The 14,656-nt window shown below is 38.1% G+C and overlaps 1 protein-coding gene and 2 long non-coding RNA genes across 3 annotated transcripts in view; 2 read left to right on the forward strand and 1 right to left on the reverse strand.

Annotated features, from left to right (window-relative positions):
* LOC112140317 overlaps positions 1-6,444 on the forward strand; it is an 8,290-nt gene extending 1,846 nt beyond the window's left edge. Inside the window, exons 2-3 of the long non-coding RNA XR_002918153.2 lie at positions 4,052-4,200; positions 6,075-6,444. This is a non-coding gene — a long non-coding RNA (uncharacterized LOC112140317). The remainder of the gene's footprint in view (positions 1-4,051; positions 4,201-6,074) is intronic.
* Positions 3,025-4,751, reverse strand: zmp:0000001268 (CYTL1 domain-containing protein). The gene is made up of 4 exons (XM_024263212.2): positions 4,424-4,751; positions 4,292-4,336; positions 4,031-4,177; positions 3,025-3,420 (listed from the first exon to the last, which is right to left on the reverse strand). Exons 1-4 carry the CDS (start codon positions 4,568-4,570, stop codon positions 3,376-3,378), a joined length of 384 nt encoding a protein of 127 aa, XP_024118980.1. The 5' UTR covers positions 4,571-4,751; the 3' UTR covers positions 3,025-3,375.
* A 1,326-nt stretch (positions 6,445-7,770) lies between the features above and the next one.
* LOC112140308 lies at positions 7,771-14,303 on the forward strand. Its single transcript, XR_002918151.2, has 3 exons — positions 7,771-8,350; positions 8,925-9,264; positions 14,121-14,303. It is a non-coding gene; the product is annotated as an uncharacterized LOC112140308 (long non-coding RNA).
* Positions 14,304-14,656: the final 353 nt, after the last annotated feature.

Here is a 14,656-nt window from a genome sequence, read left to right on the forward strand (position 1 = left end):
GAAAATTTAAGAAAGAAAAAAATGAAAATTTAGGGGAAAAAATTAAAATTTGGGGAAAAAATTGAAAGAAGTTTTAAACTTGAAGGATTCCTGAAAATTTGAAAAAATTTAATTGAATATTTGAAAAAAAAACAAAAAACAAATGAAAATTTGAAACCTGGAAAAAAACTATTACGAATTGAAAAAAAATAAAGCTTATTTGTACTTTTGACTTTCCTTTCCATTGAGCTTGGGGCCCTACCCAGTGTATTTTCCTTGTCACAAATATGTTTTTCAAAATGTATTTTTTTCAGCTGTTTCTGATTCACGATTCAAAAAAAGAAAATGCTCAGAAATGCAATTTCAAAACCAGAATACTGATGTGTGCATTGTAATAATGGGTAATGGCGATAAACAAAATGGTTTCATGGCAATCCAAAGTATTTTACAAATTTAAGGAGAACATGTTTTTCAGAAAAATATATAGAGTTGGGGATTTCATGCATTCAATCAAATGTTGCATTTATATTCAGAATTTACTCTGCATGTCTGTCAGTCACATTAGATGAAAAAGTCTGTGCTTGTGGTTAACTGTATCAAAACAAGTCAGGTCAGGGATAGTCTGTCCACGTTGCTGCTCAGCATCACACCTGCTAAGAAAGGATCCTCTTCAGGTGACGACACAGAGGTACGGACCCCAGCTCCTGCTTACACGGTCTCAGCTTCGTCTGCACTGGACACCAGCTCCACTGAAAACCACCAGCTAGTGTTGGTCATTCATTCAGGAAAAAGTCAAGCTCCTCAGTTTCGAATTACGGGACCACATCCATTTTCCCTCTGAGCTTTAAAACAACAAAACCACATCCCTTTTCCCTCTTAGCTTTAGAAAACGTGACCACGCCTATTTTCCTTTTATACTTTAGAATAACGTGATCATGCCCCTTCTCCCTCTCAGTTTAGAATAACGTAGCCAAATTTTTTCAACCTTAACCATGCCTCTTTCCCCTCTCAGCTTTAGAAGTTACCCAAACATTTCTTTTTTCCATCGGATCTAACAATTTTCCCACCACAAACCCTTGTCCTAAAGAGGCTCCACCATGCCTGCTTTCCCAACCACTTCACTGCTGATTAGCAGACTCAAGTGGTTCCAAATCCTGGTTGACTGAACACACCTGATGTGGGTAGTCGGCATCAAGCAGTCCAGGGAGAGCTGTGGAGTCGAGGTTCTTGACCACGGTTGGCCACCCATTGATCTATAGCAGGGGTAGGCAACCCCAATCCTCGAGTACCACCTTCCTGCATGTTTTCCAACATACCCTGTTCTTATTGGCTGGACACAACTGAACCAGGTAATACTCATGACTGATGTATATTAAAGCGCTGGAAGCTCCGCGCTAACGCTTGCGGACTGGCAATTATTGTTGAGGTCATTGAACGAAAGTGACGTCCGAATTATGAGACATTATTTTTCGCAACTCTCTGTTTGGAGGGCCAAAAGAAGGGGAAGGGAGAAGGGAAGAATTTGGACCAAGCCTCGGAGAACCTTCTCCACCGAGGTAGGAGACTTAATGCCTGGAAATGTTTTACATCCATCACCTCAGACTGGAGGGTGATGATCGGATTATAACCCTAGCTGCTTCACAATTAGCTGCTAAATCCGGGGTGTCATACATACGACCCGTGGGTCATATCCGGCCTGCCAGATGGTTTAATCCGCCCCAGTCACAAAGAGAAAAAATATGTTTGTTTTGGGGGAAAAAAGCAAGTTTCTAGCCCATTCCTGTGGCAAGTTCTGTGGTTCTTTAAAGAAAGGACCGCAATGTTCAATTCCACCACTAGGGTAAGCAAAGGAAACGTAAGACAGACATAACGAGAGATCAAGAAATAAACATAATAAACAATGTTATAATACGTGACTAGGTTACTAGGTTGGTTGAGGCATTTTTCCCAACTGAGAAAAAAAAAGCTACAGAGAACAAGTTGACTGTAGCTTATTTTGCTATTACGTTACTGGTCCGGCCCACCTGAGATCGGATGGACTAAATATGGCACCTGAACCAAAATGACTTTGTCACCCTGGTGCTAAATGCTCCAGAGAGATCTTAATTCTTTGACCTGGGAAAGTTCAAAACCTCGAAGGAGCCAAAAATTCTTATTTTAGCCTTTAAAAAATTTGGATTTGCATTCATGACCTTCTTTTTTTAATAACAAATATGAATTATGTCTATTTTTTGGGAGTGAAAACAGCAACAATATAAAAAGAACTTAGTATCTTTCAAAAAGTTATTTTTTTATATATATATTTGACAGGAGCTCAAATAACGTATTTTTTTTTAAATAAGAGATGCTCCGTGCCAAATAGCAACATCTCAGTGCAGCTCTGGGCAGCTAGTAACCAATGTTGTGCAGCACAAGATAATTTGTGCTTTTAACTCAAAAAATATTAAACTTTTTACCAAAGTTTCTCTTTGCATTTAAAATCTGTGTATTCTGGAGGTAGCGTTGAGCAAATAAAACCCCTTCAGGTCAACAGGGATGTAAAAACCTACATAGTTTATCATCTATGTGCACCTCAGCCATCAATTTATGAATTTAACTAATCTAAATTCAATACATGCTAATTAAGTAATCCCTACTTTAAAAAAAATGCTATTTTCTTTTCTTTTCCTTTTTTCTTAGTTTTTTTCCCTCTTTGTCCTCAGCAGTCTTAGACTGCTAGGTTTTGTTATTTTAGTTTGGGTTTGGACCTTGGTAGTCTTAGTTTGCGGGCTTTGTTTATTTGTTTCTTTAGAGAGGTTTGGTTAGGCAGCCCTCAGCAGGGACCTGCTGACTCAGACCGTCCCCCAAACCATTTCATTTGATTTAATTGAAGGTCTAAAATAAAACATAATTATAAATAATAGTTTTGTTTTTCCATTTGTCACCAGTGTTTTATGTCTGCCAAGTTAAAACATTTTACTGAGTGCATATTGAAGTGAATCCCAACAATTTGCGGTGAGAACAGCGGTTGGCGACGTCCAGAAATAGTTCACGAATCACTACAACTTTATGCAAGATGTTTTTTATTGTAGGTAAAAGATACAGGAAGTGACAGAAAAATGATCACACGATCATCAAAGGATAAAGTATGAAAACAGAATATATATCATAGAAAACTGGCATAAATTATAGAAATTCAGTTCAGTTTTGTTATTGGTGGAAAGGAGCAAAAAAAGGGATTTTAAAGTCATCAGTTAACTGTGTTACTGTAACTGTAGCAGATTGAAAGAATAAAGGACAAAAGCATGGCTCGCCTCGTGCTTTCTTTTCACATGAGCTGCTTTACAAAGCTCGAGATGACTTCTTTAACATTTCACTTGAGACGGCCATGATGTTGCAATTTCAGCATCTGGAGTGTTAGTGTTCCAAGGCGGCGCAGTCGTAGCCTGTATATGCCAGATCCTGTGCACAAAGACAGATAGATTTATGATCAATTCATCAAAATCAAACATTTTCTTTGTCAGGGGAGGAACATTGTATAATAGATAGTGAGCTGTCTGCCACGTGTATCCTCGCATAATCAACCTGAAAAGCCCAGTTTCTCCAGACTGAGGCTGTCTGCCCCGCTCGGTTACGCTCACAGATCAGGTGATCAGGATTAAAAATCCACTGAGGTTGGCTTGGATTTTCATGATGAACTCTCCTAAATCCCGCACTGAGTGACCCAATAACCTGCTCTCTTTTTTTTTTGGTTCATGTCAGGATTCTGGATCAGAAGATGTCAACAGTATTTTTTAGTTTAGCTTTTTTTCTTGATCTTGATTGCATCTTCTTACAAACACCACATTGTGTGAACTTCAGCTGCGTTGATTATAGCTCTGCTCCGGTTAGATTGGGGTGTCAGCCAGGTTTTAATGAACCTTACAGAGAGAAAAACAATCGGCAGAGCCAGCTGAGGTGTGGTGTGGGTAGAATTTGAGCCAAAAACTATAAGACGGGACTCTCATTGGGTAAAAGAAAAACTCCCTTTGAGTTTTTTTCAACAATTGCCCCTCGTGTGGACAGTTCTTACCCCGTGGCATCTGTCTCGCAGGATGAGGTGGAGCTGCTTCAGATTGGAGCCAAGCCTTCTGAGTTCTGCGTTGTAGGCGCAGCCGTGGTGTCTGAGGCCGTCCACCAGGGAGATGTAGCGTCTCATTTTGTACATCACACAACCGTTCTGTCGTGACAAGCAAATAGAAGGTAAAAAGCACCGATTTGTGACTTTCAGTCAGAAACCCTGTGAGAATTTATCCACTTTTAACATTTTTTTAAGAGTTTCATGAATACTCACGTGGACATCAACGTGGAAAGCTGGTAGGTGAGCCACGCAAGTGCTCTGAAAAAAAAAAAAAAAAGCAAAATATAGCCATGAAAATTTGAAAATTATAAATATTCAACAGTGTGGAAAAAAAAATCAACTTACAACTGCAGGTGCGCTCTTGACGTATGCAGCCAAGTGGTTGACCTCCTGCGCCTTGACCAGGACCTTGCTATAGCATGTCGATGGGTAGTAAGGGTAGCACAGGGCCAGAGGCACCAGGCAAGAAACCAGGAACACAAGCTTGAGCATCTTGATCGTCTGTCGTCCGTCTCAGTCGGCGCAACTGAGCTTTTGTTCGTTCGTCCGACCACCTCACTCCTGCAGCCACGTCCACAGGAGGACCATCTGAACACACCCCTCCTTGTTTGTGCCAGAAAACAATCATGAAACTATGCAAATGTGGCGCCCAGAGGTCCAATGTGGAGGACGAAGATACTTTTTTTTTTTTGGCTTCTGGAAAGTGGATATTATAGGAGTTTAAAAAATAAATTAATAAAACAATATCAGAAAATTTGAGATAAAATTAAGTTATGTGCAAGGAAACATTTTACAGTCATATTTGTATTTAAAAATTGCTTTTCAAGCTGGAAAAATGCTTCTTTAGCCGTACGCATGTGGATTTAGTGATGGATTGCCTATAAATGTATCTAAAAAACTGACTGTTAAGTCACTTTTTTATGAACTTTTTAAGAATCAAGTCTTAATCCAACAAAAAATAATTTTCAACATTTTATTTTAATTTTTAAAAGTACACAAAACCTAACAAAATTCACGTGCCAAAACAGAATTTTAGTCATTGACAATTAGCATAAAAAAGGAAGAAAGTGCAAAAAAGTAAAAAAAAAAAGACATGCAAATAAGGGGAATATATAAAATTAAGGTATATTTTATATCAATGATCTTGTATGAATTTTAAGAATGGTTGCCAAATCATATTTTTCCAATGAAATCTTATATCCTACAAAAAATCTTAAATAAATAAATAGGAATTTAACATATTTTAGTTACTAAAAGTCATTAAAAAGATGAACAAAATAAAAATAGATCATTATGAAGAATGGATTACCAGATTTTTTAAAATGTATTTACGCCACATACTTGTTCATTATGAACATATATATGTTTTGAAAAGTTTCAGTTCACTAAATTGTGTTTATGGATCAATAAAAGCAGCGTGCGATCCCAGTGGAAGTGGATGAGGTTAGACCTGGACAGCAGGAGAGCTGTTGCATCAGCAAACCGAGCTGACAGGAAGGAGCCACATACTTCCAAACGTTTTTTGTTATTTTTATTATTCTTTTGTTTATATATTAAGTTGTTTCACACATTTTTTTTCTCAAAAAACAAAAAAGGAGCTTATTGGTTGGCTAAAAGAATATGCGTTTATATTTAATAATGTGATAAAATATTAATAAAAACAACCTAATACACTTCCATGGAGATTTATAAATAATAATATGTAATACAAAAATTATTTATTATAAAATTGGCTTTAAAATCATTTTTCTATTTTGGTTGTTGTAAAAGTTGGCTGCCTTTCCTTTTTTATCCACTAGATAGAGCTATTTTCTAAAACTTTAATATGCTTAAGACTTTTTTTGTTTGTTTTTTGAACAAAGTTGCCACTTTTGAAATCAAACACAACTTATAACTTGTTGTAGAAGCTAACAACGCTTTGAAAATCAGGTCAGAAGAGGCAGGCGGGCGGTCGAGCATCCGTCATGCTGAGCAGCTTCTCTTCATCTCCCCCCAGGTGTGATATGAGACGCTCCATCACTCACAGCATCTAAAGGACGTTCACACCTGCCAAACACCAAATCAGAGATTGGCCCGCTTTCCAGCACCGCTCCCTTCCTAACATGGTGTGTGAACATGAGGAGGATGGATGCCCACACAGGGTGCGGCGTGGCATGATGGAGCGCCGTCGTCGCCGCCGCCTCACAGAGGACAAATAATGTGCTGTGTGCACTGTAAGCAGATCTTTCATCCCCCCAGTCCTCCTCTCAGCTATTCTCCTCTCGACCTTGTCCCACTCAATTAACAGAGGAGGCAGGTGACTGTGCACTTCACAAAATCAATGGAAGTGATTTACTCTTTATAGTAAAAGCTGCACCAACTCATGAGATCATGAGCAACTTCATCAAGTAAATCTGACATACAGTATTTGGCAGCTTCCACATTAACAGTTTAATGGTTATCGGTTTATTTTCCATTGAAAAACTGTAAATAAACTGACTAGGAGTTACATTTAATTAATAAAAAGCAACTTTTCTAAGTTTAATTATCAAGGGTTACAAAGCTGACACACCGTTTTCTCCTTCAGAATCTACTAGAATTACATACAAACAATTAAAAAATTACAGTATACTTAAAGAACATAAACACTGAAGCTCAGGTGCTAAAAGGTTGAGTTGTCTTTTCAGTGAGTTGAAGTCATCAACTTAACTTTTTTCAAACTTTACTCCTGTCTTTGGACTCTAGCACCATATAATCACACTAGAGGGCTTGACCTCTGCTATACTGGCCATTGTAGAGCAGGATTTGATTCTTTAGCCTCCTTAAACAGACACTGGAAGCCTCCTCTCTTAAAAAAGTGGTCCTGAGTTTAAGATTTTGGATTGGAAAACTGCAACTCCTTTTAAATGACTTGTCCACCAACTAACCCTCATTAAAGATATTCACTAATTAAAATTTAAAACAGGTAATTATCAATTTTTCAAATGGGGTCTCTAAAGAACAAAAATCAACCTTTTCTTTTTGCATTGCATACAAAAACTTTTCAAATGGCATTTTAGGGCCTAAAAAGGAAAAATAACTGTACCTTATTATTTTGTAAAATTTTTGATGTGATTAAAATATGACATTTTATCCACAGAGTTGTAGGGGCTGTTCTGAGGTGTAGTGTTTGACCTCACAGCTGTAGTTTGAATCCCACCTTGAATTTCAGTGTGAAGCATTTTCCTTGTGAGCGTTTTCTCTGAGCACTCCAGCTTCCTCCCACAGTCCAGAAACATGCTATTTGGAGTTTCTAAATGGAGTGTGAGCCCTTCAACAGACTAGAGTAGAGGTGTGTACTGGCTTTAAACTTTAAAAATATAACTTTTTAACATACCTATGAATAAAAACAGACAGGAATATTATTCCAGAATAAATCAACTTAAATAACTTTCAATATTTTACTCTCCATAAAATATATATTTTGTCAAAATTATACAATGAGCGCAAGATAACATCAGGCCATTAATAAAAATAAAATAAAAACGATCTGGAGGGCTGGATATAGCTATCCAGAGGGTCGCATCCGGCCCCCGGGCCTTGACTTTGACACATGTGGCCTAAGAGTAACTGGGATAGGCTCCAGCAACCTCAAGAGGGTTCTGAATGAATGTTGGATTTACTTTGTGCTGTTCTACGGATGACCACATGGGGGCAACCTTGAGAAAATTAACTGATATTTAAAGTATTTGTAACTTTAGTATGATAGTTTCAACACACATATATAAATTAGATTAGATTTAAATTAGGGAGAGTTTTGGGGTATTTCTTAGAAAAAATAAAAGTAAATTAAAAAATTATTCTCAAATGAGTTCATTTGGAAGATATTGGGGATTTTTTGCTTGCATGTAACCCACTGACCATGACACCTGGGCCGCACAGCTGCAGCATCTGGCGGGCAGCCCGTGCGTGAAGCGCGCCTCCCCAGACGCACGCTGGTGGCGGGCAGCTCCCCACACAACAGACGGGGATGTGGAGGTCAGGCGCGCACCAGCGCGGACTTCCTGCCAAAATATCTGTTCCTGCTGTGGGATTACGCACCGCTGCTGAGCATCCCACGCTGCACGTCCGCGCGCTTCCCATCTTCCGGGCTAAAGCAGGTGTCCCGGCGCGTCCCCGAGGTCCGGAGAGCGACAGAAAGAAGAAGAAGAAGAAGAAGTGACCGCACTGTTGCTGCATCCGACGCTTCGAGTCTCTGCAGCAAACCGGGCAAGAAATGCTGGGATGCTCGACTGACCGCGGCGGCGCGCAGAGGTAGGTGCCCACGGACTATAGTTGCCCCTGCCTGCGGGAGGGGGGTACTTTTCCATTTTTCTGCGCGCGTCCTCCACAGCTCCATCAGATAAAGGGCTGTGAGCGCAGTGTCCTCTGCGGGGAGTCCGCCACTGCAGCTTGACGCACTAGTTTCCCGATGTTTTATTTCACTCTCAGGGACTCAGACAGGCTTAGTGTCCCACTGACAGTGTGGTTTTACCCAACCTGATCAAATGTGACCTGTTAAACTCAAAAATGGGGCAATAAGGCTCCTATTGGTTTACAGGACAGCATCAAGATGTTAAAAAATACCTTAAAAGGTGGGAATCCATGCATTCTTAAAATCATTTAACTCAAAATGATTCTCTTCCTCCTCAGACATCTTCCCTGTGGGGCTATCCTTTGATTAAAATATGGATCTTAAATAATTCAGTAAGGAGGGAGATGGAGGAGAGAAAATCCTAACTTTTTTTTTGACCTGACAAGTATTACCTTTTCACTGACCCCTCCTATTCTGTGCCCCGCCTCCCCTCACGCCGCCGCTGGTGTTATGTTTTCTTTCCTCCCCTCACAGGTTAGACTCTCAGTCAACAAAGGGTCGCGGCTGCGAGCACATCCACTCTCATCCTCATCCCAGTCGTGGAGGGTCCCCCACCTGCCTGCTTGCATCCCAGCAGCAGTAGAAGTCTTTCTTTCTTTCTTTCTTATTCTGATGGTTGTTTAAAAGAGAGGCCTTCGCTCTGTCAGCAAATCACCTGAGGTTGGGTGCAAATGTGTGAGCTCAGCTGTCGGGCTATGAAGGAGAGCTGTTCTGTTCTGGGTTGACTTGAGAGCGACGGGACAATCTGAGTGAGGAGCAGCCATGGGGCTCGGACAGTCCAGTAAGACGCTGGTCAGCGACGACACAGATGACGGTGAGTCCTCGCACACATTTTTCTGTTTTTATTCATCACTGACATGACTTAAACTCACCTGTGCTGCCTCAAAATATGCTTTCCTTCAATATGCATGTCACAAAATGAAAATCCCTTCAGTGATATTTTTTGTTTTGGCATCAAAGTGACTTTGATTTACAAAGCCCTCACTTTGAATGAATATTCCCTTTTGCATTAGAAGATAATACATTTGGACTTTATTGATCTGAGCTGGTCCCTGAAATGACTTCCTCGCTGGCTGCAAACCAAAGACTTCAAACAAGTCAGCGTTACATGAGTCAGTGGTTGACTCAGACTCTGTTGTTGTTGCCTGGCTGCATCGAGTTGTAACCTCACTGATGTGCAGATATCAGGAGAAAACAGGAGGGGGGAGAAGAAAGAATTTGATGACAAAAAAAGAAAAAACTCTCCTAAACAGATAAAGGACAAAGAAGCCAAAAAAGAGATAATTTGGAGCTTTTATGCTTATAAGGCATTTACACATTAGTGATGCTCCTTTCCGTACTTTTTTCAGGCACAAAAAAATTAAATCACACTTTTAAGCAATCTTGGTATCAAAACATTCAGCTCATTCAGGTCATTACTACTTGTATTTTTAGTATTCAGAAACTTTATAGTTTTTGAAATATTGAGCAAAATATACCCTATAGGAGATGAGTCATTTCAAAATTTTAAGTAGATTCGCAACAAATTTTAAATATATTTAAGGGCTATGTTTTCATCTTTTGTATTCATATTAAAAAAAAAATGTAGTTTACCTAATATTTTAGCAACATGCTAATGTTTTTGGTTAATTTATTATATACTGAGGTTTTTATAGGCTAATTTAGAGTTTAGCTTCTATTTTAGCTACAGGCTAGTTTAGTTCATGTGACAAGCTAGCTTTTTCAGCTAATTTGGCCTCCACTAAGGTTTTTTGGGCCAATTTGGAATGTCGCTCATATTTAACCAACACACTAAATATTATTGCAAAATTGTCACGAATTAGGGATTTTTAAGCAATTTTACTATATATTTTTAGGTTGAGTTTGACTTTAGTTCATAGTTCTTTTAATGAAATTTCCAGTCTTTTAGCAAATTTAACATTTTGCAAATAGCTTTTCCATTTTCGGCAATTCACTTCAGCAATTAAAGTAAATTGCGTCACTATTTTCAGCAAAAAGCTTTAGCATCTTCAGTGACTAATTTCAGCAATTCATACTAGCATTATCACAGGTAATGCAACATTTCTAGTATTTTTTTACGTTTCCGTCATTGTTCTGTGCTCCATACACACCTATAAAAATCATGCACCCTTTCTTTCAGTAGCAATAAAGATGCAAATGGATTTTTCCCTGGTACTGGGAGGTGTTACCTGCAGCGGGGATCTTTGTTTGTTAATTCTAGCGTGAAGTTATGGGTCCATGAGCTGCAGCAAGGTGAACACATGCTGACAAGTCAAAGACAGATTACAAACAGCAGCTTGATGTGGCATAATCACCGCCACAAGCAGAACATATGTGTAATTTTTCCTAGAAGTGAATTGTTTTTTAAAAATAAAGGAAATATAAAAGTAATTTTAGCAAACTAACATGTCAAAAGCAATAAAAAACTTTGCTGAGACAAACCGTCACAGCTTATCATCACAGATGTGCAGTGATGAAGTTTGTTAGGACAGGTTTACGTCCCCGGAGAGCCGTGTTTGTGCATCATGTGTCTGAACATGTGTCTCATGCACAATCAGGAGACTTGGGTTGCCTCTCAACTTGTTTACCACTCACCACCTCACAGCGGCAGCTGCCCTGCACGAGGAACCCTCTGGTTCTGCTCTCGTTGCCGGGGAAACCAGATAAATGCTTATCTCCCGACACTGTTACATTTTTAGATTGATTACTAGCTTTAATGAAGAATAATTAATTAAAGCTGCAATTAAAAAACAATTGCAGACATTAAAAATAATACATTTAATTTTTGTAAAATGATGAAAAGACATTTTAGTCAACAAATTGTAAAACATGTTAATTTTATAGCTGTTTTTAATTATTTATGATAAAAATCAAGCAATATAATAGTTTGGTTTAATAGTTAGTAATATTTTTTTTTAAATAGAATTTATTAAAATTATTTAATTGCATTTGCAACCATTTTAGTGATTTTCTTACTTAAATATGACCCCAAGATCAGTAAGACACTGGTACTAACGTAGTATTTTGTTTTATTTTCTATTATTTGTTTTTCTTTTTTGCATTGAGTGATTTGTTGGTGTGATTTGTGCTTCGGGGCCACCGTAGAGAGTAGCTCATTGCTTTACACAAACAAGCAGAAGGACACAAAGACTCTAAATACTTGGAAGCATTAATGTTCACCATTACTAAATAAAAATAATTTACCAGGGGCCACATTACCCATGATGGGGCAGAAAGTGCAAGCTATCAGTGGCAGTTAGACCAAATCCCAGAGGAAGTAGGTGGTCAAAAAAGCCTTCAGTGACAGCAAAAGAGCTGAAGGCAAGACTTGATGTCAGCAGACGCTGAGGTATCAATTTGCACAGTAAGGGAAATACTAAATGCTGAAGGGCTGGATGCCCAAACTAAGAGATTACCAGCACTCACTGGGCCAAAAGCACCAGAACATTCAGCTCCAATATACTGAGATGCTGTACTCACTGAAATTGGATGGTTTTTAAAAGATTGTTTATCAGTGATGAAGCAAGTCAAGTCATTTATGGTATGATATGATGTAATCATGAATAAATCCTGAAATTAGTTTTTGCAGGATAATTGGACATTGTATTCATTAACACCAACTACTTTTATTTCTTTCGTAAAATCATTCTCTGGCATTTTAATTATGACTATGCTGTTGTTTTTAGCAAAAATAAAAGTCTGTCTCATTTTTTAAGACATATTTTCTGCAGAGCAGCAGAAGTTTATTAGAAATTCACCTCTTGGTTGTGGTCGCCGAGGTAACCATTGACTCTAGCCCATCATCCATTTGTTTACGCTCTTTCCTGCTAGCTTAAAGATGCTCAAAACCCTAAGCTAACGTTAGCTAGCAAAAAACAGTTAGCAATTTCAGAGCTATCCAGCTGTACAGTTTTGAGAAAATTGAAGACGTTATCAAATCTATTTGTCATCAAGTGGAGGGTTTAGAGTTAGAATGCCCACACATTTCAGTGGCTGCATCACAACGTTGAGCTTTTTCAAGCTGCAGGTTTTCGTCTGCTCCTAATCCAACACAATTTAAGATAAAAAAATAGTCAGAAACACAGTATTAATCTTACATTCTTTTATATTTCTCCTCCATCGTGAAAAAATTGCGACATGAACTTGTTTTTTTAAATGTCTTTATTAACAATTCCAAGGACAGTATAATTATAGACAAGTCCAAACAACAGGTATGACAAGAACTCATAAAAAATGTATTTATTTATTTTTATTGGAGTGGATCTTCAAAGGAGCCATAGCATGATATTCTTAAGCCTTTCAGAATAACCTATATCTATGTATATATGATCATGTATTACCTTTATTTATGAAATATTTGTTGTTTTTCGTGAGTTTTTGCTTACCCGGAAGTAAAACAACTCGATTCCTGAGGCTCCGCCTGCTGCAGCGCGTGGGTGCCGCCCATTTTATGACATCATTCTAGAGCCAACAGCATGTCTTTGATTGAAAATAAACATCCAATTTTTTTCAAAGATGGACGCACATACCATATATCTGCCCTTAGTAGTTCCGACTATCGCTACGCTGGTTCACAACACAAATATACTCGGCGTCTGCATTTTTAGAGGATTACTCAGAAATGTGTGAACGCATCAAAATACCACTTTATAGTGAGGATTGAACAGTATAATACACTTAAAAGCTCAAAAAGTTTGTTGTCCATAGTATGGGCCCTTTAAGTACATTTCTTTTTTTTACTAGTTAGGCAGCTGTCAGTCAAATTCAACCAAATACGTTTCTTGATGCTAATTTGCTCAGCTTGTTTAGACCATGGGAAGGTTGTCAGTTCCACTCATCTGCAGCTGTGGGTTATTACATGCTTGATCAGGTGTCCACCATTTAAAGATGCTTTAAATGCTGTCAGAGAACTCTCTTACTACAGATCTTATCAAAGCAGAATCTTTGAGCATCCCAGCAGCAGATTTATCTATTGTGTTTATTTTTTACGACGGCATTTTTGAGACAATTTATAATCTGTATGCAATGTCTGGATTGTAAAGGTGACCCCATAAAGTGATCATAGAAGGTCGGGTAAACACTCAGGAAGCCTCAGTGAAACATGTCCTCACTCTCTGGTTCTAATGACTATTTCCAAAATGTGCAAAAGTGGCAGGTGAAATTTTAATGTAATAAAAATGTGTTTTCGATAATGACTTTGACTGGTGCTGTATATGTATGTGTGCGATTGTGTTCACCTGAGTGTCAGAGTGGGCAGCAGCTGTTCCATCCCTGGGGAAACGGCAGAGAGGGAACACCGTTTGTCCTGGTTGCCATGACAGCATGTAACAAACAGCCTCATCCGCTTCCAATTGGAGATAAATGCCGCTGATAGACGGAGCAGAGCAACGGAGTGGTGGAAGTGTGTGGATGTGTGTGTGTGTGTGTGCGGTGTGTTCAGCTCCGGCGCGATAAGGCAGCAAGACAAACACTGAGAGGCTGCTAAAGCAAAGTCTTTGTCTTTTCACATTGTTGAAATTTCTGTTAATGAATAAATGCTGCAGTTAGGAGAAAATCTTTTTCCTGAAGGTCATATTCTGTCGCAATTTTTTTAATATATATATTTGTATTAACTTTAAAAAAAAAAGTGAAAAATAAATCTGTTTTTTTTTTCTTTTTTCCTCTTCACAGTGAATTTTGACCATTTCCAGATCCTGAGGGCAATAGGAAAAGGCAGTTTTGGAAAGGTAAGTTTACAAGGATTTTATTTTCATACAGAGTTAGATTTTAAGCAAATGTTTAAAAATGAAACAATAATACCAACATAAAGATGCAAGATGTTTAAAATTGTAAAGCTAATCTTAAAACAGAAGAAGTGATGGTTATTTTAGAGTCTTTAAAAAATGGAGTAAAATGCAGATTACAAAAGATGCATTTAAATAATACAAATCTCATATGTATACTTCTGTACTAAAATAAAAACAGCAAATGAAGTCCAAGAATTAGTTTCTTTAACAATTTGTTGTTGTAACATCTGCTCATTCATATTTAAAATGTCACCACTTTTTTTGTAAAGAACGTGCATTTATAGAAAAAGCAGCAGAACTGAATAGACAACTAAATAAAAGCACTGCCAACAATGTGGTAATTTGGTAAACCATATTCAATTTATTTTATAATATATCATAATTGTTTCTCACAAATACTTTGTTTTAAAAGACAAAAAA

Source organism: Oryzias melastigma, linkage group LG14 (assembly GCF_002922805.2).
Source record: "Oryzias melastigma strain HK-1 linkage group LG14, ASM292280v2, whole genome shotgun sequence".
NCBI classification, from domain to species: Eukaryota; Metazoa; Chordata; class Actinopteri; order Beloniformes; family Adrianichthyidae; genus Oryzias; species Oryzias melastigma.